We start from the raw sequence: 23,331 nt of genomic DNA on the forward strand, positions 1-23,331 counted from the left end.
GCGGCCATCACGTTTGAAGGAAGAAAGGTTCCGTTTCACGTCTTTTACTACGGTGAAGCGGTTCCTGTACGCCTATACAAGAAAACAACGTCAGCCTGCGCACTGTGCGGGAAACTTGGACACCGGGCGGATGTTTGCCCTTGCCCTTCGAAGTCAAGATGTCCGCAGTGCGGTCAGCAAGATGTTCCAGAATCCCACGACTGCCAACCCAAGTGCACGGTCTGCGAAGGTCCACATCCCATGGGGTTGAATCAGTGCAAGTACAAGTACCGAACATCACAAACAACCAAGCCCAAGACAGGACAAGTCAACCACCGGTCAAGATCCAGGCTTCGCAACCGGTCCGGCAGCAGAGCACCATCGAGCAGCGGGAACCGACTGACCCACCAGGCCCAGTCCTCCAGCAACAACTTAGCACCACCCGGCTCACGCCCTTCAAGCAATGGACCTGGGACTACCGATAAGGTGTCGCACAACAACGGCAGTCGTCCAGCCGAGAAGACAACAAGACCCCATAAGAAGGAGCAGCGCAACGGCAGCAAGGTGAGCTGTGCTGATGTAGCTGCCTCCGCCCCCGAAGCGTTGGCTTACAAACGACTTAAAGCAGAGATTGAACATCTAAAATCAGAAAATAGCACATTGAAACAGCAGTTAGGCATCGCAGGCAATCCAAACAACACATTACCTCCATCGACGCAACAGGCATGTCCGATGGAAGAAGATAAGGCAGAGCTAACCCCTCCGTCTCCACACCAGTTAGATACTAGCACCCCCGAGAGGCAAGCAACTACACCAGACGCACCACACCAGGCGCCAACTCCGCAGGCACCACCACCGCAGGCACTAAAGCCGCAATATACAGAGCACCCCCAAACCCAGGAACGCATCACTCGCTTGGAAAAAACAATTCAAGACCTCATTGAAAATAAATTACAAGTTATGATCGAGACGACAATCAAAAGCATGTTCGAATCAGTTATTAAAACCTTGATGGAAAGCCTGGAACCAGTTCTAATAAGGATGCAAGCGCAAGAGATTAGAATTGACCGCAAACTTCAGATTATCAGATGTTTCTCACAACAAGGGCACAAAGCTACAGGGTAAAATGGGAACTCGTCGCCTGCTAAGCACTGAGATAGATCTACAACCTGAGTGTGCACCACATGATGAGACCCACGACTCTAGTGTTCAGCATGGCTCCACAACGCAGACATAAACTTACCATCCTGCAGTGGAACTGGACTAAAACGGAAGAGGGAAACATTACAGCAATACATAGACTCACATCCCGATACTCCGCAAATAATAGCCCTGCAAGAAGTGAATATGGAGGCTAAGATCAGAGGATACTCAACACATCAAACAAATCCCTCGACATGCATCTTGGTCCATAAATCATGCACGGCAATCACTGTAGACCTTAATCTAGACAGCGACATTGAATATACCTTCATAAAAATACTGCCACAGCACAGAAACAGCAAGGGCACCAATATACTCAATATATATAGTCGCCCCAAACAGCACCGCGTAGCCTTTGACGTGCTATTTCTTAAAGCCCTAAGAGAAAGAAGCCCAAAAAGCTCCCCTAGCTATAGTTGGCGACTTTAATGCTTCTAGCCCCCTATGGGGATACCCCAGGGAAGACACGAAAGGCAGAAAACTAGCATCCGCCATCGCTGACATGGCCCTGACCCTACTCACGGATCCGCAGCACCCGATGCGAGTCGGCACCAGCGTAACGCGGGATACTTCCCCCGACCTCACGCTCGTCCGCAATGCCCGCAACTATGAGTGGCTCAATACAGGAGAGACCCTAGGCAGCGATCACTACGTGCTGCAGACCATCTTAGAAAGCAACAAACACAGCAAACCACGAGGGCAAGCCAGAATTACAGACTGGGAGACATTCAGGAAGGACACCAAACTAACCACATCCCAACAAATAACCAGCGACGAAGATTGGGCGGCTTCCACTCTCGACCTTAAAGAAAAGCTCACAAAGTCTCTCGCCACCACGGAGGACCACCCAGCTGTTGACAACCACCTCCTACACCTTTGGGAAGCAAGACGTAGTCTTATAAAACGGTGGAGAAAACAAAGACACAATCGGAAACTAAGACTTCGAATAGCCAAGCTTACTATTCAAGCAGACCAGTACGCATGGGACCTCGCTCGCACCAATTGGCTAACGAAGTGCGAATCCCTCAAAGGCCGCCTAGACACCAAGGCTACATGGAACCTTCTGCGATGCCTAATTGACCCTCCGAAAGCGAAGAGTGAACAACACAGAAATTTGCATCGAGCCCTACACAGCTTTCAAGGCACGGATCATGAACTCGTGGATGAACTCACGCGTCGCTATATCTGCACCGCGCGAGACCCACAACCCTACAATAAGGAGTAACGTGGGGAACCGAACGAAGACCTAGACAGAGATTTCGCTTCAGAGGAAATCATTGCATCACTAGCAGATATGCGCCGAGGCACAGCCCCGGGACAAGACAAAATTACTGTCGGACTTCTGGCCAACCTCGGCACGGAGGCTCTGCAGCAACTCACGGATTACAGAAACGAATGTTGGCGTACCGGTACCATTCCACAAGAATGGAAAGCAGCCAATGTACACTTTATTCCCAAACCAGGCAAGAAAATCAGCATCGAAAACCTGCGCCCCATATCCCTCACGTCGTGCGCAGGCAAACTCATGGAAAAGGCAGTCCGCACGCGTCTCACCAATTACCTTGAGGACAATGAGCCACTGCCACACACGATGTTTGGATTCCGGGCACACTTGTCCACCCATGATGTGCTTCTGCAAATCAAACGCGAATTCATTGATCCCGCACGCACAAACAGTAACCGAGCGCTTCTAGCACTTGACCTCAAGGGAGCGTTTGACGATGTCAAACACTGCACAATCCTCAACAACCTCCACAGCATGAACTGTGGACAGCGAGTCTACTCGTACATCTGCGATTTCCTTACGGACAGAACCGTCAACATCAGCACCGGCACAAAACACACAACGCAAGTGAAGATGGGCACGAGAGGCACTCCGCAAGGGGCAGTACTATCACCACTTCTCTTCAATATTGCACTCCTAAATCTCCCACCTCTTCTCAATCAGGTACAGGGCATACGCCACGCCCTGTACGCTGATGATATAACCATCTGGACAACCACGGGAAGTATGGGAATGATTGAAGAACAACTACAAACCGCGGCGACAACAGTTCAAAATTATGCCCGGGCGTGTGGACTAACGTGCTCACCCGAAAAATCCGAACTCATAGTCTTCCGTCAACGCAAGAATCAAGACACCATCAATATCCGCGTGGACAACTCACCCATCAAGGAAGTTAGGACCCTGAAGATACTAGGTCTGTACATAAATAACAACGGCAACAACCTTCTTGCCCTCCAGAAACTACGGCTCGTGAGCGAGCAAGTAGCCAGGATGATCGCCAGGATAACGACGCGCAAATCAGGGATGCGAGAAGACGATACTCTGCGACTGGTGCAGGCTTTCGTTGTAAGCCGCGTCGTCTACGTAGCGCCCTACCTCCGCCTTAAGAAGTGTGACATCAAAAACCTCGACATCATAATCAGAACAGCCTACAAGAAGGCCCTGGGACTCCCTCTTGCGACATCGACAGACCGGCTCTTGCGACTGGGTGTGCACAACACGATTGATGAGCTGATAGAGGCACACCTTACGGCTCTCCACAACTCGAACTGGCCGACAAGTCCTGAGTGATTTAAACATCAATTGCCCCCGACAGCTAGACACCAAAACCGACATCCCAGCCTCATGGAGAGGACAACTCAAGGCAGCTCCACTACCCTGCAATATGCACCCTGATTTTCACCAGTCAAGACGACAAGCACGAGCCGAAGCCATGAAAAGACACTACGGCGGGCGCGAGGGCGTGTTCTATGTCGATGCTGCGGGTCCCGAACAGGGAATGACGGCCGTCGCGGTAGTGCACCAAAATACAACAGTCGACGGACTAGTACTGGCTAGCCAGGACATACTGGCTGCGGAAGAAGTGGCGATTGCTCTAGCTGCAACACACACTCGATCAGAATACATTCTCACAGATTCACAGACAGCGTATCGCAATTACCTCAGGGGCAGGGTCGCACCGCTAGCAGCTAAAATCCTGCAAGATAGCTACATCTGTGGCTACCAACCCACACACAAACACTTAATATGGGTACCAGGTCACCAGGGCATCCCAGGGAACGAGAGCGCACATGCCTCAGCCCGAGCATTTCTCCCCCGGGCACCCAGTGCGGATGCCGTGTAACCTCCTACCCAACTACTAACTTACAGTGACATACTTCAGCACTTATGATTATCCCGTCGGGTTTACCCTCCGCCGGCTAAGACACTAGATAAAGGGGAGGAACAACACCTCCGAAAGCTACAGACCAACACTTACAACAACCCACGAAGACTTCATGCCCGAAGACTACATGAAGACTACCCGGAGTCATTTGACTCACAATGCAAATTCTGCGGGGAGAAGGCGGACCTGTACCATATGGTATAGGCCTGCCAACGAAATCAGGCGATCACTGTTAATAACCAGCCAACGCAGGAGGGGTGGGAGGCAGCTCTGTCCAGCTCGGACGAAAAGAGTCAAAAGAAACTCATCGAAAGAGCCCGGACAGCAGCCTACGCCAATGGGGTTCCGGACTGAGAGCTCCAACATTGGTGAAAACAGCGCGAAAGAAGAAGCCCGAAGGCGAAACGAGGAAGTGACAGGAAAGAGCGCTCTTTCCTGTCACTTCCTCGTTTCACCTTCGGGCTTCTTCTTTCGCGCTGTTTTCACCAATGTCAGAATGGACCAACTAGCCCAGCAAAAAGTTCTTCTATAGAGCTCCAACCACCGCTACAACCTCCTAAACCATTTCATTAAAATATTTTCACCACCACCAAGGAAAACACACACTAGGCACGCGTAAAACACAACAGATAAAAAGGAGAGAGTTCACCGGCTACAAAGCGTCCCAGGTTGTGCGGGAATGCCTTGCAGGTGGTGGTGGTGGAAACTTTTGGAATGGATTCCATTGGATTGGATTGGATTGGATTGGTTTGGATTGCATTGCATTGGATTGCATTGAATTGAATTGGATTGGGTTGTATAACCGATGCATCACCACAAGTCTAACCACAAGCACCACCACCAGCTACACTACCAGGTGTACCATGGCGTACGTACGGATATTGCTTTCGCAATTACCGGGCTTAACCAAGCTAAGCCACAGATTTTTTTGTAATAAAGTTGTTTCCATCCATCCATCCACTCGGACACATTCACCTGATTCCAACTCCTTCTAACCCTTGGCCCAAATACTCGGTTAAAGGGCATTAAAGCCGCACTATTATTGATTGAAGGCATTGAAGAAGAGGGGGATGGGGTTTGGGATGGAGGCCTTCCAACCCCCACCCATCATGCGTCATGCCTTTTGCTTAAAAAACGTCTTTCCTCCAGCAATTTTAATTGTTAAACTCATAATTTTTTCCCGCTTTTTCATTGTGTATTCATCTTACTTAATGTTCTAATTGGTGCCTTTCTGAATATTTCCTTCGATTCTATAGATTTCTGTGTTTATGGAGAACGTGTCAGTGGCAGCAGCAGTTCTCCAACCCGACCTATGATGCCAACGACGGCGCCGATACCTTCATCTTGAAGTATATTCCACCGGAGCTCCCTATTTCCGCTGTAGTACACACCGCTGATGCCTAGGAAGGCTGAATACTGAAGTTTGTTCTCCGCCCTAGCTATTCCTGTGCATTGTGTGAGCACAAATGGGCTGTGATCCGAGCGGCTACCAATTCTGAAACCATTCTTAAGTTGTCCCAATATCTAATTACTTCTATCCACGCGTGCATTTATCCACGCGTGCGGAGCTTCCAGCCACGGCCATGGTAGCTGCGTGACGACAGAGTTGGCACAGCGAATCAATGATAACCCTCCGCCGCTGACGTAACGAGCGCTGCATGATGCGTTCCGCGCGGATTCGGGCGAGCGCCCGGCACCGCTTGTCGCCCCGAGTCGTAGAAGCACGAAATTTTAAAAATGTATTGTAAATGATCGGCTCACTATTGAGGGCTTGTGCGCGCCATGAAAGTTCGGTGGCTTACGCTCTACATATTGCATGCGTCTTAAGTCGAAAGCCTCATCGTTGTCGACAGAAGGTTGTCAGCAGAGGTGTCACGCTTTCTCTAGTCAGACCAAAGAAAAATCTTTGTGCACGATGGGATTCGAACCACCATCCTTACGATCCGCAGCCGAGCGTGCTAATGACTACACTGCTTCCTGCCAACACATATGTAGTTCTCCTTCTCTAGGACGCTGGAGGGTGTTTGAAGAAAGGCGTCGAATCAGACGGAAGCCCCCCTTACGCCCTCCAGTGTCCCCAGCATTTAAGATTCACAGACATTGGTGTACTTAATTAACATCTTAACCACACATCAGGGACACAAGCAGCAACACGGCGCTAAAGGCTTTCGCCTCACCGCACTTTATAATGTGCGGTGAGGCCCCCTGAATTGTTTATAGCCAACGTCCAATACCCTTTCCAGGGACCGTTTAAGACTGTTGAAATGTAAACTGCTTTCGATTATGTTGTCTTCTGCGGTTTCTCCGTTCAAGGGGATTGGCCTATTTTGCTACTAACTTACTGTAACTGATCTAATGTATTTCAAAGCGTGTAGTCAAAGTCGGGAAGAGCGCCCAAGACAGACGACGGTTGCGAAGGCTCGCGCGGGCCGAAAGTTGGAGAGAGAGAGACTTCCTCCTTGCGGGAAAAAAGAGACAGGCGCCGCGTATTAGTCGGGACGGAAGTGGTTCGCGCTTTTCATGTTGTGTCCATATCGTGGCCTCACAGAATACTCGATAAGCCCACCGCCGTCGCCTCCACTATAGCCGTTCTCGGCTCTGAACGCCACCTGTTTACGTCGTCCAAGCGCGGGCAGGGATACTGAAATATCTTCTTTCTGAAGAAAGATATCTTCTTACTGAAGAAAGATACTTCCTTCCATCCTTCGTTGCAACAGCTGCGTTCTTTTTTTTTGCATCCGCGTTGCCCAACCATGGTGTAATACTCGCCCGTGCTCTAGCGGCGCTGTCAGCAGGCCGCCAAGCATGCTGCCAGTAGCCGGCAGTTACGCTGCCTTCATAATGGTAGGGAGGCTAGAAACGCCGATTGGTTTAAAAAAACATGACGTCATGTGGGCGGTCACTTGTGCCGCCAGGAGTCACGTGACTTTTTGTGACAATTCATGTCGGGTTGGGGACGCGCTTGTTTTCCCCAGACTTCTTCTGAATTCTCCCTACACGGCTCCCACTGCCAGCGTCGCCGGAGTGTTTTCTCTGTGCGCCTCCTGACCAAGAAAACAAAGATGACAGAACCAAAATATTAAGCTGCTTGCTTACACTACAGAATCTACTTACTACTAAGACAAGAATACCTGTAGTAAGTGTCGCATCGCCCTAACATCAGTGATGTGACTTATGACAAACAACAAATTGGAAGTATTTCGAACCTTTAATACACTGTTTTATAGAGAATGAGCTCCTGTGGCGATGAATAAATTCCAGAAGGAAGGGAACTTTTTTTTTCGCTTCCTTTTTTGGAATGTCGTTAGATCCGGAAGTAAACAAGTCCAGCGAGTAACGCAGTTAACATAGTTGTTTTCACTCAAACCAAGCGTATATCCCGTTCAGAGCAATTTACATTCGGGAAATGCTGTTCAAAATAGGGGCTGTTCCATGAAATAAGTTTATTATGCGCTCACGCGTGCATAACGCACACGATAACGATCGAGCTGAGTAAATAAATGCTTGCTTCGAAGATTATGATGTATAGCTATTTATTCTCCATGTGGCGTGCCTTTATAGAATCTTTTCCTGATTCTTAATCAGAAGTCGATGTTTGTGGATTGGGGTGCGATCTTCCTACACAAAGCCAGCATCTGATAAGCGCTCAGGCCTGTTCTGGGTGCTGCAGTGATCAAGTATAAAATTTCCTTTCCAGACAATAAAATTTGTTGATTTAAATAGTTCACGCCGCAGTGGATGGTTTTTTGACGTGCACTGACATTGCACAACACACGTACGTGTTTACACGAGAAATGCGGGCGCCGAGGCTGAGATTTCAAGTACAACAATTTCTTTTGCGGACAGAGCAGCTGGTTGACTTAAATGGTCCGTTTCCTGGTTTAAAGTTCCACGTAGGCTATGAAAGGCGCCGCTGTTGAGGCTTCTTAAATGTGCACTAGAATCGCGCAGCGCCCAGACGCTTTTGCATTTTATTTTCATTGAAATTCGGCCTCCGCAGTGGGGACAGTCGAAAGCGAATAAATACGAATGGTTAATTTGATTATTCAGTAGACAGCCAAACGAGGGAATTTGTCTAGTTCGCGTCCTAGCCGATGTCATCTCTTCCGCTGTTTCAGGACAGTGATGCGTATATTGAAACCGAACCTAGAAGACTGTCGCTTAATGGAGACTAGGTTGGAGTCCCGCAGGCCCGGAGCATCCCACCAGCTGGGAGGACTGGGAGACCCTACACTCTGGGGACCCGGTGCGGTAGTAGACCGCCACGTACCGGACTGCCGACGTCATGGGCCGTAGGAACATGAACGTCTGAGAGTAGTGGGGTCGTGCGGGGTCCCAGGGGCCTGTGTGCCCCCAAGCACCTCTGTCAAAATAGAAGTTTGTACCCGCACCATCACCCGCCACGTGTGTACTGTTTGCGGCCCTGCTAATGCCGTTCAAATCTAGCGCGCCTTCTGCATGGTCACGTGGAAGAGAACGTTCCGCCCCCAGTGGATTTCCCGCGCGAATACAAGGACATCGATGACGAAAGTCCGAAATGGGACGCGGGAGAGGGCGCAAGCTGGCAGCCATAGAAACGGCTACGAGAACCGGACGGGGCCAGACGCACGCCAGAGTAGGCAGACGGGGGGAATGGGGAGTCGGCACGACAGCAGTAGAGAGTCTGGAGAGAGAGAAAGAGAGGAAAAGATAAAAGAAGATAGCGAAAGGCTTTGGAGACTGCGCGGCGCCGCCGTTAGAGACGCCGACGAGGCAATTGCGTGCAGTGGATCTTTCCAAAGAAGAAAAGTCCTGACAACTCATTGTCGGGGACCATTCTTTGGTATCGGTAATAACCACTTGGAAAACATTTCAAGAAGAAGCCAGGTGTGCTGCGCAATGTGCCGGAGAAAAAAAGGTAACCAAACGTATGCGGCTGTTTGGTCAGTACGGACGAAAAGTGTATACGGGAAGTAGAATGTATACCATAGATTAAAATGTCAGGGAAAGCATCCACAGGGGTGAAGCCGTTTCGGATGATGTAGCAGCTGGTAACTTTCACCGATCAGTCTTGCAATGCATGTTAATGAATGGGGAACGCGAAATGGGTTTGGTACGGTCATATTTCGTGCGTCTGCGCTATAGAAACTGCGTTGGCGGCCATCTTATAAAGATGGGCCTACCTCAGTAGTTTCACTACAAAACAAAGAGGGGATACGCGTTTACAGGGCTGGTTGCGTACGATCTGCTCGCAAAAGATTGCACGGACCTGAAGGGTCTTTGGGGGCAGCGCAGTTCTTCATTATCGGCCAGTGGCGTAACGTTGCGAAGCGACGTCGGCAGTCCACGTGTTCATTTCGTGTCCCTTGGCAGCGACAACCGCGGCTGACCTCGTACTACGAAAAAAAGAGCGGCCGGTAAGCTAAGCGGTGAGCATTTTACGAGGATCCACATTTTTCCTGGCGTCGCCGACCAGGCCACCGCACTGGAATGGAAGAGCGTAGGCACGCATTTATAGCCTCGCAATTCTTTTAATAATAGAGCAGAAAAAGAGTGAGCGCAAAACCTGCGGCTGGAGCAAGCGTCGTCTGCTAGGCTGTTCTGCTTGGTGCGAAGCAGTCCCTGCCGCTTTATCAGCCACCGAGCAACGGAGCGCCAAGCATTTTCTTCCGCTTCGTTCCGACCGGCCGCCGCACAGAGTGCGCAGTTTTATCTTCAAACAAACACTTCGTTGCGATAAATAGCGAACTAAGTCCTAGAAAACTTCCAATCGTTTCGGAATATAACAACAAAAAGGTATGATCGCTCCTTGCTACGGAACTCCACAAAATTCAGCGAGAGCGCGGGTAAGCGCTGCGTGATTTTTTTTTTTTAAGCTTGCCCTTCACCATTTTGTTTAACTCTTTATTCACTGTATAGTCCAGGTGTGCACCACTGTGAGTAACTCGGTTGAACGTGCCTTATCTACAGCTCATGCTTTGAAAGAAGCTGTGGGGAGCCTTCGATGCCAGCGCCTTCAGGACGTTGAGACTACAGCTCTCAGGACAGTGCCCGCAAAAGCAGCCAAGGCGGAGCGTTCAGTTTGGAAAGGGGCATTGGCGGGAAGCCAGAGCTACAATCGCGCTGCGGGCCGAAAAGAGTGCCAACGCTGAAACACGCAACTCGCCCTGCTCGCAAATAAAGAGCGGAGGAGTTGGTGAGCGTTCAAATGAACAGCCTTGCAGACGACCCTCGCTTTGAGCGGTAGGCTTTCTGCGCATGCCCGACGTCCTCGCCCGCTTTTCGCTCTCCTTCTCTCCATCGCTATCTGGCGCCCCAGCGCTTTGCCTTGCGCCGAGCTGTCGACGCTCGCCAGAGATTGCAAAAAGCACCGAAACCACGGAGAAAGGAAAAAACTTCCTCCATGACTGCAGCCAAGATACGGTTGTATACTTAGTGCAGCTACGATTCAAACGGCGGTCGTAGCGCCTGCACGCGTGTGATGCGACTAGCGATTCGTGAGGTACTCTAGGGACAGGCCCACTCAGGAGTAGTGACGCAATGTCCGGTTGGGGGCAGAGCAAAAATGTCACGGAAGAGAGCATCCCGTCAACGGTCTAGTCACCGTACAGTCTACCAATCAGCGTTTCCAGCCTACCCGCCCTGAGACGCTTCCTGCGGTTGTCACGTGATGTAAGCGTGCAAAACACGTGTGCAGCCATGAGTTCTTTCCGTCCTCCATGTGTGCAGCTAATTTAACGCGCTTGCAAACATGCGCAAGTGATGCTGGGAGCGGTGACACCGACCTGCGGCGGCAGCAAAGGGTAAACACGCTGCGTATTGTGCGTTTTTGTTAATGTTTGTGGGAGAGTGAGCTGTAGCCTTTCCCACTGTGGCCTTGCGGTGCTGCCGGCAAACCAGACAGCCGCGCCGCGCCGTGCAGTAGAAGGCCACATAGAAGCGATCGCAGCGAAGGAAACAGACCTCATAACAACGGTGAGCAGGATACCGCATTCATATGCGCGTTAAATCATCCGAGTGTCAACGTCGGGTTTAAATTTCAGGCTGACAGCGTCGCGTACAAGTACGCACAAAGTAAAACGGAGCACGCCAGCTGTTGACAACTGACTTGCTATATCATTAGAAGCGTATGCAGGCAGCCAAGGTGCGGCTGGCCGATCTTGCAGTTCTCGTCCTGGCCTTGGCGTCGGCACTAGCGCAGCGGAGCTTTTTCCATAAGTGTTCAAAGACATAGCGGCCATTTTTATTTAATTAATTAGCCAAATTTCGTTAATTATCTTTGTAACTCTTTACTTTACGCTGCATATTGCAATCGCAATATTGAAGACTGTAAAGATTCAAAGCTAATACAATTTCCAGCATGTCCCTAAGTGCAACAGATATTGAGATATTCGCGATGTAATTTTCAGCCTTTTCGGATCTGATTCGGGAACTGAACGCTCAGAGTGCGCCGGAAATCCCGCCCATGATACTACGTAAGAGATCGACGAAATGACAACAACCAACTGCACCAAGGCTAGCTTCGACTGCGGCAGGCAAGCGCTCGAGAGGAGCGTATAATCACTGCCTCCGTGAGCAGCACGTGCTCTCTCTCGTCATACCTGGATATTCGTCTGTGACCGCCTGTGCACAACCTACATGGTTAATGACATGTGTCGGTGTTTGTATTGCTGACACCAGTTTTATGAGTTTTATGTGCGTCTACTCACCGCGATGCGAGTGCCAGCCAGTGTGGTGTGTGTGGTGTGTGTGTGTGTAGACATCACCCGAGAAACTCATTGTATTATGCCATCATCAGCCTTCATTCGCACTTTCCTTTTCCTCCTCTTCCCTTTCCCCTGTGTAAAGTAGCAGGCCAGGGCCATGTTACCACCGGCCGACCTCTCCACCTTTCCCTCATTAAAATTCCTTTCTCTCTCTCTCTCTCGTCATAGGCATTGAACTTCGAGGCGCGATTCCTGCCGTCAGAGGCTTCTAAAAAGTAGCACGGTGGTGATAACGCGCAAGATTTCCCTTTCCCCTCTGGCTCGGACAAGCAAGGGCCGGTGGTCTATAGGCTTGCGATTTTTTATTTTTCACCGGAATCACCACTGGTCCGCTACCGGCTGTCGATTCTGTAACAGAACGTGCAAGGCTGCTGCAATACTATACATATGAATTCCGAACGCGCGTTGGCATGGCAGGGCAGCTGCAACCGCGATACTATTTGACCGAGGAGGTGCAGCTGTTTTTCACCTGTGTGAAAACGAATGGCAACTGTCACCTTGCCTCGAGACTCTACGCCTCCGAGAACCTGACCGCCTGGTTCCGTGACATACGATGCTCACTAAAATGCACAAACTGTTCCGGACCACAGGATCTGCGCTTCATTCAAGGAAGGTAAAGGGAGTTATCCTGAGTGAAGAATTCGACATACTAAATGTTCTCGCCTACGTTCGCGCATACCCCGGAAGCCAGCATCCGTCATATCGTCGAGGTCGTTGGATCCTCCCGCTATTCAGTCGGGAGAGTGCTCAAGAAGCCTAGTTTTAGAGCGCAGCTCTTTGGAGCCCATTTCTGCGTTTCGAGGCGTCGCCGTCGCCGTCGCCGTTGTCCGTTGCAACCAGCAGTGGACACCCTTTAAGCTGCGAAAGCAATGGAGCGGTAGCTTGGATAGGAGAAAGTAAAAGCGCAAACTCCTCCCCTCCTTAAGAACCGCCGCGCCGGTGGGGGCGTAGCTGTGCATTGCAACCGTGACATCACAAAGTCGCGCGCGCGACGGCGGCGGCAGCTGCATTTCCGCTCCTTCGCCAGACGTCTCGTTGCAGTCGAGGGAGGGAGACGCATGGCTCCGAAGCGGCCCGGTGATACCGCGCCAAGCGGTTCGGGGAAGCGGCAGTGGGTTGACCGCAAGGCTTTCGTCAAGCACACTTCAGAATTTCCAAAGTGCCTTCGATATTTTTTTGATGAAAGGAAATGCGCAATATCTGTCTCCCACAGCTGCGAAACTAATAGAGCGGGTGCTTGGAAAGCAGAGGGTAAAACTAGTAAATTGGTTTCTGAGGAAAGGAAATGCGGAGTATCTGTCTCAAACATCTCGGTGGACACCATAACCAGAGAGAAGGCGCGTAATTGCCCTCTTAGAACAGCGGACACCTCAATCGTGCTTTAGGCTACGTGGCGGTAGTGACAGATGCACGTTGCATGCTTTGGCAGTGACAACGTTATGCCAGAAACGCTGCCACGTGCCAGGTTGGCAGGGTGGGTGGGACTATAATGTAGATAGATATAAAGACAAGCGGAAATTTCTTACCACTTATGCGGGAGAACATCCCGTTCCTCTCGCTCGTAACAGCTCCCACAGCTGTGACAACCTCGGGAAATACTTGCGCAGACCTCGTCTTTGAGAACCAGGCATTGGTGCAGCAAGTCGAAAATATATCCGTCTATCTCTCCGTCCACAAAGCTTTCTTCATGACATTCAAGAACTGTTAGTGGAGTGTTTCTTGAAGAAGGAATATGTGTGAAAAATAACAAGTTATCTGTAACTGTACTTACTCGAATTCTTTACCTCAGTCTATCGAAAGGCTGAAACAGCTGATGAGCTGCGCTCAAATTTCGCATTAGGAAGTAACGTAATCGTCGGCAATTTTTTTTTCCTTACCACATATCGCTGCATCAGTACCTCAGTGAAGACGATTGTAGAAAGCGGTATGAGTTCAGCAACTGGGCGTTGATCAAATTTGACGAAGACTCAGACTTTTTTTGGAAAGTACTGTGGACGGGCTAGGCGCACTTTTGCCTTAATGGGGAAGACAATGTACACAACGCCAACTACTGGTCAGATCAGAACCCGCACTGGCTCCGGGAACACCACCACCAAGTCCGGTGGTCAGTGAATGTCTGGTGTGGCATTTACTCGAATCGAGCAAGTGGGGCCGTGCATTCTGGAAGAAAGTCTATCAGCAAAGTCATACACAGCGAGCATTCTAAGTGCTGCCGTCAGCGATTTCATGTCCGAGATCCCGTTAAGCCAAGTCCACGGCTCGTGGTTTCAGCACTATGGCGCGCCTGCGCACTTCTAGTCGCCGGCAAGGGATTGGCTCAACAGAAACTTCCGGGTCAGTGTTTAGGGCGCGGTGGAATCATGTTCTGGCCCCCTAGGTCATCCGACCTAACTCCATTAGACTTCTTTCTTTGAGGTTACGTCAAGAACGAAGTCCACGCAACTGAACCCGAACACGTGGCAGACCTCAAAGAATCAAGGCATGTGCGAATAATACCCCCGTAGGTTGTGAAATGAGTGCTGCAGTCTATGAAGAAGAGATTGATGGCATTCGTGGCGGTTGAAGGCAAGCACTTTGAGCATTACTGATGCATGAAACCTAGCCACCGAGATACGACGGGGCCACAGTCATCAGTTCTCGTCTTTTGAAATTACTTTGGACGAAAAATAATAAAGCGCAAGCAATCAACTTGCACACAGTTCCTTTCTTGGCTGAGCCAGAGCGGAAAGGGAAATTTTGCGCGTTATCACTGTGCTGCTTTTTCGAAGCCGCTGATGGAAGGAAACATGCCTTCAAGTTCAATGCCAATGGGGCACTGCTCACGGAAGCAGTGACTATGCGCTCTTCACGAGCGCGTGCCTTCCGCAGTCGGAGCTATAGCCTTGGTGCCGTCGGTTGTCGTCATCATTTCGTTAATCTTTTACATAGTATCGTGGGCGGGATTTCCGGCGCACTCTAAGCGTTCAGTTCCCGAATTGGATCTAAAAGGCGGAAAATTCAATTGCGAATATCTCAATAACTGTTGCACTTAGGGACATGCCCCAAATTGTATTTGTATTTACAATACAATACAGTATTTACAATCACTACAGTCTCCAAAATTTCGATTGCAATATGCAGCGCAAAGTGAAGAGTTAGAAACAAACTAACGAAATTTGGCTAATTAATTAACATTCACCGCTATTTCCTTATCTTGTGTCCGCCGAGCCGAATATACATTCCGTGAAGGCGGCATTCACGATACTACCACCGCATTCTTTTGAAAAATCAGTAAACAGTTAAAGAAAATACCCTGTATGTATAGACACATGAGGACATACACGGTGCTGACTTTCAGTACGTTAGTGAGAAATTTATATAACTTCTTATAAACTTATTTAAAGTCAGCACCGTGTATGTACCCATGTATCTTTGGCGGCGTCTTTTGCGGTGTTTTAAGACTCGTTTTTCGATGAACGCATCTACAGAGTCAACGGTCAGATAGTCACACTGCAGCTATTTGTACTGGCCACATAAAAAAAAATATTTCTGCTAGTGGATAAAGAGGCTATGTTGTTATCCTTTGTTCGGACAGAGTGATAGCACAGTGTTATGCGTGCTATCGCACGCAGTATGACTTACGACGTGCCGCAGAGTGCTTGGGGGCGAGCTCACAGCGAAACACGTGACCTGCACGAAAAAGAGCGTGTGTTTGGCCATTCTAAAGATGAGCGTTGCCCCTCAGCTAGGGCATTGCAAAAGCACTCATCGGAGCGTCCGGTTATCGCTTCGATGAACTATCTAGTTCACGAGAGAGGAGGAGGAGGATAGGGGATGGCTCAGGGGTGACGCGCATCTCCGGAATGGCGGGACCCTCACCTTTTGTCTCGCTCTGAGCTCGGCCGCCAGGGCGCTTGCGGAGGCGGCGACGCGTTGCAAGTCATACTGCGGGCGACAGTACGTGTGCCTGTGGATAGCATATCGTGATAAGGGAGGTCAAAGAAATCGGTTGGGTTTGGCTTGGTTTATGGGGTTTAACGTCCCCAAGCGATTAAGGCTATGAGAGACGCCGTAGTGGAGGGCTCCGGAAATTTCGACCACCTGGGGTTCTTTAACGTGCACTGACATCGCAGAGTACACGGGCCTCTAGAATTTCTCCTTCAAAGAAATTCAACCGCCGTGGCCGGGATCGAATCCGCGTCTTTCGGGTCAGCAGTCGAGCACCATAACCACTGAGCCACCGACAAGGAACTCATCGCTACATCGGGTATGTCTGAAACTCTGCACGGCAGCATACAATTGTTCTTATGAATTCGTGAGAGTATGGAAATAGATATATGGGGTTTAATGTCCTGAGGCGAGAGCTTTGCAACGAGGCATTCCGGACTTCAGGGCTCCATAACAATTTATACCACCGGGCACAGAGTCGAGTGCCTCCCTAAGCAGCACAGATATTAGACCCAACATTGGAAATTTATGGGCAAGGGCTTGTCCTGAGTGAAACCATCCATTTGCATTATTGGGCCAATTGCCTGTGCTGCTGGGGTAACTACTGAACCTCCTCGCCAGGGCCGTGAGTGTTCAGGTCCTAGAGGTACATAAGGACACAAGTAACGCAGAGTCAATGGCTATTCCCCAGTTATCGATACAAATTCATGCCTTCCGCTTTTTTCTAGTTATCATCTATACGCATGATTCGTTTTATGCTTTTTTTAGATAAAATAAGTTTGATTATTCGATGGCGAAGTTACTATTGTGTTTTTGTATTGCCTGAGTGCGCAGTAAATTAGAAGACTTAGCTGGCATACTACTGCTAATTTGTTGCACATATGAACTCTTGGGGGATGCGAATATTCTTTTCTTTTTTGTTTTTGTTTTTTGGAATAGTGAATTGAATACTTCATACTACTTATTTCGCTCAACGAATCGAATAGTGCATGACCTAAATCATTCGAAGCTATTCGAATATGTTTTCAACTGTTCAAATAGTTTTCCTGTATAAGCCACGAAGAAACCCAGTAATTTTCTTGGAATTCGTTTTTAGCGCAGCAAAACAGCACATGAAGGAACGAGCTTGACACGACAGCGCACTAGCCTGCGGAAGTAGATAAATAACTTGCGAGAACGTTTTTACAGGCTAGTTGGTGCATTACTAGAATTCGTTTTTAGCGCAGAAAAAAAAAAAGTTCGTTAGTTCCTGTGCTGTTTTTGTGAGCTAAAAACGAATTCCAATAATGATGGCTGGTTGGTTGGTTTATGGGGTTTAACGTCCCAAAGCGTCTAAGGCTATGAGGGACGCCGTAGTGGAGGGCTCCGGAAATTTCGACCACCAGGGGTTCTTTAACGTGCACTGACATCGCACAGTACGCGGGCCTCTAGAATTTCTCCTCCAAAGAAATTCAACCGCCGCGGCCAGGATCGAACCCGCGTCTTTCGGGTCAGGAATTCCAATAATGAGAAAACTAGCGTGCAGAAACCTTCTCGCAAGTAATTTTCTTACTCGCAGAATTCGCAAAGTTGGATTAATCGTCAAAGAAATAACTTCTGCATTTACTGCAGTGTTACGGCGTTGCGGTAAGAACAAAGCGAAAGGCAAAGATAACAGAATATTATAATGTACTGTCAAAGAGCCAGCAAGAATTGACTGTTGAAAATTTAGAACAGCCTGTAGATGGGACCGACTACTGCTCGTGCAGTGCTTATTAGTGCAATCTTATAATTCAACCAGAGTACGGAGGAAATAACTGCACTGTCATTTACCTTTCAGCCTTCTAAGTGGAGAGCAACGTCGCGGTGATATGGACAGCCCGGAAACACGAAGTGAGTACGCTCAGTTCACGTTGCAGAGAATTTAAAATCCCGCAAGTCACTGTGATATATTCTGAAGGCGTTCAGGATGTTCAGGCTTTACGAGACGGTGGCACTGACGAAGACCGAAAACCGGGAGAAGTGGGCTAACACAGAAGTGAGATATGGAAAGAAAAATGTTACGTGCAAGATTAAGACACCGGAAGCGGGCAGAGTGGGTGTGGGAACAAACGCGGGTTAATGACATTTTAGTCGAGATAGAGAGGAAGAAATGGCTTGGGCAGGACATGTAATGCGAAGGCAAGACAACCTCTGGTCTTTAAAGGCAACGGAGTGGATTCCAAGAGAAGGTAAATGTAGCAGGGGGCGGCAGAAAGTTAGGTGGGCGGATGAGATCAAGAAGTTTGCGGGGATACGGTGGCCGCATCTGGCAAAGGACAGGGTTAATTAGAGAGACATGGGAGAGGCCTTTGCGCATAAGGGTTAGCACACATGCAGGGCAGGGGTAGGTTGAGATTCGGGCAGATGTAGAGTCAGCGCAAAATGAAACAGGAACAAGACGATGAAAATGGAAACTGCAAGACGACAAAATTTTCACTCAATAAGAATGAGCAGTGGTGCACTTAACTTTCGCTTGGAGGGTACGGACTCTGACTCGTAATTATTACTCTGCGATATTTATAACTTAATGCCAAAGCATGGTTGCTGAGGGAGTATGCGAAGCGTAAAGGTTTCGGTTTACTAGTGATTGTCATTGCTACCGTTTTTTGTGTGTGGTTTATTTATTGCTATTGCTATGTGGTTGTGGTAGTTACGCACAGGTACCATATTTGCTTATGCTGCCTGCGCAGTTTTGAAGAATTACAAGACTAAAGCAGGCCGCGGTTGTTTAGGGGCAAATAAAAATATAGCCGTATAAGGCATGTAATATTTTCAAACCAAATACACCGCCTGTCCTAATCTCCTTGAGGTCTTCACCTAAGTGTCTCGGCCTGCGTCTGTCTTTGTTTTACCCGCCACTTCGTTCGTCCGCGTTCTCTTTCGCTCACTATGAGCACATACAGTGACCACGCTAGGAGCATGGGGTAGGAACGGGGCTGTTTACGATGCTCTTCCTACCAACGCAGCAATCCAATTCCGCTACGCCCGTTGTAACAAATGCGGCGAGCTTCCTATCATCGGTGCACGCTGGAAGTGCGATGTGTGCCATGGCTACGACCTCTGCACCACGTGCTATCTGAGTGGCAAGCACAACCCTGAGCACTCCTTTGTACGCTACGACGCGCCGGATTGTGCAGGGTGAGTGTCGGCCGGCCTGTATTGAGACCCCTGTTGCGTGCATAGAATGGCAAAATTTGCCCGGTCACAACGTGCTGCTCCCCAAGCTGTGTATGCAAGTAACACAACTGGTAATGTTTTAATGCCACAGCATTGGAGTTGTCGCACCGGAACCCCGCCGATTTCCGGTGTCACGAAATTGCCTGATTCCCTGGTCGAGACGGGGATAATGTCACATGTGTCACGTGACCACAAATGGATGGATGGATGGATGGATAGGAGCGCCCCCTTTGAAGCGGGGTGGTGGAAATTGCCACCATGCTCAGCTTTTCTTTCTTTATTATTTTTTTTTGTTTACTGTGTTGGCAATTCTCATTAAGAATCGCCATCATCTTTACCTACAGTTTCCTACAATTCTAACCTTATGCCACATCTCTGCTTTTCAGCCACCAATCCTCCAATCGCTTTTTGCTAACTTCCACTGAAGATTTACTTACATGACCATTGTTATCTTTAAACCCTAGGGCCTCAGGAAGAGTTACTGCGCCTGCATCGACATCCGGATGGATACCATCACATTTGATTATGAGGTGTTCCATTGTTTCCACAGATCTACCACACACTGCACATGTGTCATCGTTAAATTTCTTTTTGTAGCTGCGCGTTCTAAGACACCCTGACCTAGCTTCAAAAAGTAGGGCACTGCCTCTTGAGTTATCATAGAAAAATTCTTTCCTGATCTGCCTTTTCCAGTATCGATATAGTTCTACACTATGTTTCTTTTCCATTGAATTCATCCAATTTTTAATTGCCGCGTTTTTTACCTGTCGTTTAATGCTCTTAATTTCTCTGTCCTCATGACCTGCATACTTACAGGTTAATTTTCTAGTTCTTTTCCGCCACTGTGAGTCAACGCTCTTTCTGTATAAATATTTAAATACCTTAGCTGCCCACAAAGGACCAACTGTGGAGCACCACCTACTAGAGGCAAATTGAAACCACCAAATCCAAAGTTAATTTGAAAGGATTAAGTGGCGGATTCATTGGTGGATTAACACGGTTATGGGTTGGATTAAGAAGGATTAAGAAAAAAAACGTAGATGAATGAAGTGCGTGAAACAAATTGTGTCAGAAAGAGAGTATGTGGTAGTGGAGGTCTCCGGAATAATTTCGACCACCTGGGGATCTTTAACGTGCACTGAAATCGCGCAGCATACGGGCGCCTCTTGCGTTTCGCCTCCATCGAAACACGACCGCCGCGGTGGGGTTGCTCTCAAAAAGTGTTTAAGCGCTCCCATAGCTTTTTCGCACGCGTGCTAACCTCTATATGATTAGGATAGGAGTTTAATATTTACTAGAAGACAAGCTGACAAGCCTGACTTCATGTCCAGCGTTGTTCTGTCGACCTCTGTTTTGCATCGTTAAGGGCTCTTCTATGGTTATTAAATACCTGTCATGTATTGTTTCAAACAACGCACGGTATCTTCGTGGCGAAAGTGAATGGTCAAAGATTTTTTGTTTTGTTTTTCAGTATCAAGGTCACCTCGAAGCAAGGATCGCAGAAAAAACAACGCGAAGACGTTGTAGCAGGAGCCACTGCTGAGGGCGACATCGCAAGAGGTAGCCGAGCTCGTGCAGTCGTATTTGGCTCGCGTTGAGATAAACACGCGCTGCGTCTAATCTAAAGTCACAGCCGCGCAGCATAATAGCAGTGCCTAAAGGGTCGCAATGCATTAATACGACAATGTAGCTGTGTATGTAGCCGCTAGACACACGTTTGTTTTATGCCAGAATATTAAGAAAAGGCTAACTGTTGATTTTCGTTCTACTTTCATCCGTATCTCGCAGGTGCGATTTTCAGAACAATTTACTGCGACTCCTGTGGCCAGCGTGAAATTCTGGGGACGCGTTGGAAATGTGCAGCGTGCTTCAACTACGACCTCTGCACTGCCTGTTACAGGGGAGGGATGCACAACCTCGACCATGTCTTCTTGCGCATCGAGGTGCCTGGTGGGGCAGCGTGAGCTTTAAATTTTCCCTCGCATGTTTGCTATACCTACTGTGTAGAAACAAAATGAAAATCTCGGTGGTTGCGTATGCACTGTTACAAAACACGGAATAATTAAATTTTTGTTCTGATGTAACATTAAAACCCCAGAGGATATCGACGCCAGTCATTCCATCAAACATGAGTTTCTGTCGATATCTTGGCGAATCTCTTAAAGGAGCCCTGCAACAGTGTTCAAGAAAGCTTTGGTGTTAAAGGACGCCGCTTCACGAATAGCCTCCAGCAAGAACTTTTTCGAAATAAATTTCGCAGAAGCTGAATTGCCTGCAGTCGAAGTTTGAATTTTACCGTCTTAGCGCCTCTTCCTATCCTCTCGTCACTTTTTGCGCGCTAAATGCTCTTCCGCTGGTCGCACCCACTCGGCCCCACCGCCGGCTACCGACGCGCGCTGGAATTTCCCGGGAGGCGGAGCGTCCTGACCCACCGGCGCGACGCGGCTGATTGGCCGCGGCCATGGTAGCTGCGTGACGTCTGAGCTAGCCTAGCCAAGAGTCACTTTTTAACCGGATACGCAGAAGCGCGACTTGGTGGAGAGCGAGAGTTTCAAAAGGTCACGGTAAAGGGCCCGCCAATTTTCGAGACCGATTCTGAGTTTTCCTCTGCGCGTAGAAGTGTATTATTATGCGAAGCATATTACTAGAGCTACACTACAGCCCGTCGAGCACGGCGGTGGAGCTACCATTGACCTTTAGCGTGACCACGTGACACCACGTGACAACATGACGTCACAGCAAAGGAGAGATGGGCTGCCGGCTCGCGGGGTCGGCCACGGCGGTGGAGGCTCCACATCAGAGGCGCTGCAGCTGACCACGTGACGCTACAGCAGCGGTATAAAGCTGAGCTTGCCTCGCTCTCCGGGCACTTACGAGGCGGCCAGGTGTTGGGATGCCGCCTAGAAGCAGGGCTGATTTGAACGAGAAGCGAAAGCTTCAGCGTGCCACAGAGACCGATGAAGAGCGGGATGAACGTCAACCAAGGAAATCCATGTATTACCAAGCCTAGCCATCAATATGCTTCGCATCTGACTAGGCTTAACCTTAGCTAAGCCTCAGCCATTTTTTGTCTCAGTTGTTCATGACAGCACATTGTAGTTTTGTTGAGTTTATATAAACTGTGTTCAATAGGTATTTCAGGGCGCCTTTAAGATTTGCGTGAAAATTCAAGACAATATAGATATTTGTAAGAGGATGGTCATTTATAACTGTGCGGTTCGAGCCTTGTCTGGCACCCATGTTTGGCGTCTAGATTGAAAGCCTTGATTTTGCATCTTAGAAAAGCGGCCATCGGTACCGTGCGAGTACCTGTTCTACCTTATTGCATTTACACGTGAATGTTGTCCTCAATATATTTTAATTTGCCTACATTTCATATTAAACATTAGTGAGTAACGACGGTCATTGCCAAGAGCCTTTTGGAGAAGCATTTGGCACTCAGTAATACTGGCCCTCAGTCGTGTTTTATAAACTGTGTTTAAATGAGATTCACACAACACATACACCTGACTCATCGAAAAACACATTGCTTACTTGATTCCAAGATAACCTTTTTAAAAAAGTGAGTCATTTAGCGTTCTGATTTCGTCATACAAGTGCGAAAGTGGTGGTACTCATTATTTCAGGTTTAAGGTGCCCCCGAGGCGAGAAGCTGTCAATGCCGAAGGTAAGACTCAATGAATCTGCGAAGTAATCAAAATAGGTTGCGCTGTTTCGCGCAGATGTTGTACGTCATTACCCCGATCCACTAGAAAGGGTACACTGGAACTGAAGTTCTGATTTCAGTAGCGTGACTTGGTCTAGGTACCAGTCTCTCTTTAGAGGAAGGCGAATAAAGCTTCATTCTGCGGTGCGTAAGGACAGGTGGCGTTCAACAATCATCGTATTAAAAAATCGCAATATGGAAACGAGAGACTTATTGTGCCTATGAATTTCCAATATATTCATACACAATTCCTCAGTGCTCACACAGGTGGTATCTTAGACATGTGCGTTCTAATACGCGCGCAGGCAGAAAAGGAGAGATTCACGTGCAACCATGGAAGGCAAGAATTCTACCTCATAACAGGCAGTGGCAAGTGGGACTTGGAGTCGTGGCGATTTCG

At 48.8% G+C, this 23,331-nt stretch overlaps 1 protein-coding gene across 2 annotated transcripts in view; it reads left to right on the forward strand.

The window, feature by feature from the left end:
* The window catches only part of LOC149364139 (uncharacterized), a 45,412-nt gene that overhangs the window by 11,481 nt on the left and 10,600 nt on the right, over positions 1 to 23,331 (forward strand). Inside the window, exons 1-6 of one of the 2 annotated variants that reach the window (XM_089574129.1) lie at positions 15,756 to 16,346; positions 17,847 to 17,899; positions 19,015 to 19,186; positions 20,697 to 20,785; positions 21,014 to 21,185; positions 22,852 to 22,892. In XM_089574129.1, coding sequence (XP_089430255.1) covers positions 17,878 to 17,899; positions 19,015 to 19,186; positions 20,697 to 20,785; positions 21,014 to 21,185; positions 22,852 to 22,892 — 496 coding nt within the window. In that variant the 5' untranslated portion in view covers positions 15,756 to 16,346; positions 17,847 to 17,877. Of the gene's footprint in view, positions 1 to 15,755; positions 16,347 to 17,846; positions 17,900 to 19,014; positions 19,187 to 20,696; positions 20,786 to 21,013; positions 21,186 to 22,851; positions 22,893 to 23,331 lie in introns of those variants that run through there. The other variant, XM_089574127.1, reaches the window with a different exon arrangement.

The sequence above is a fragment of the Amblyomma mixtum genome, chromosome 2 (genome assembly GCF_055824585.1).
Source record: "Amblyomma mixtum isolate Tamu chromosome 2, ASM5582458v1, whole genome shotgun sequence".
Taxonomy (NCBI): Eukaryota; Metazoa; Arthropoda; class Arachnida; order Ixodida; family Ixodidae; genus Amblyomma; species Amblyomma mixtum.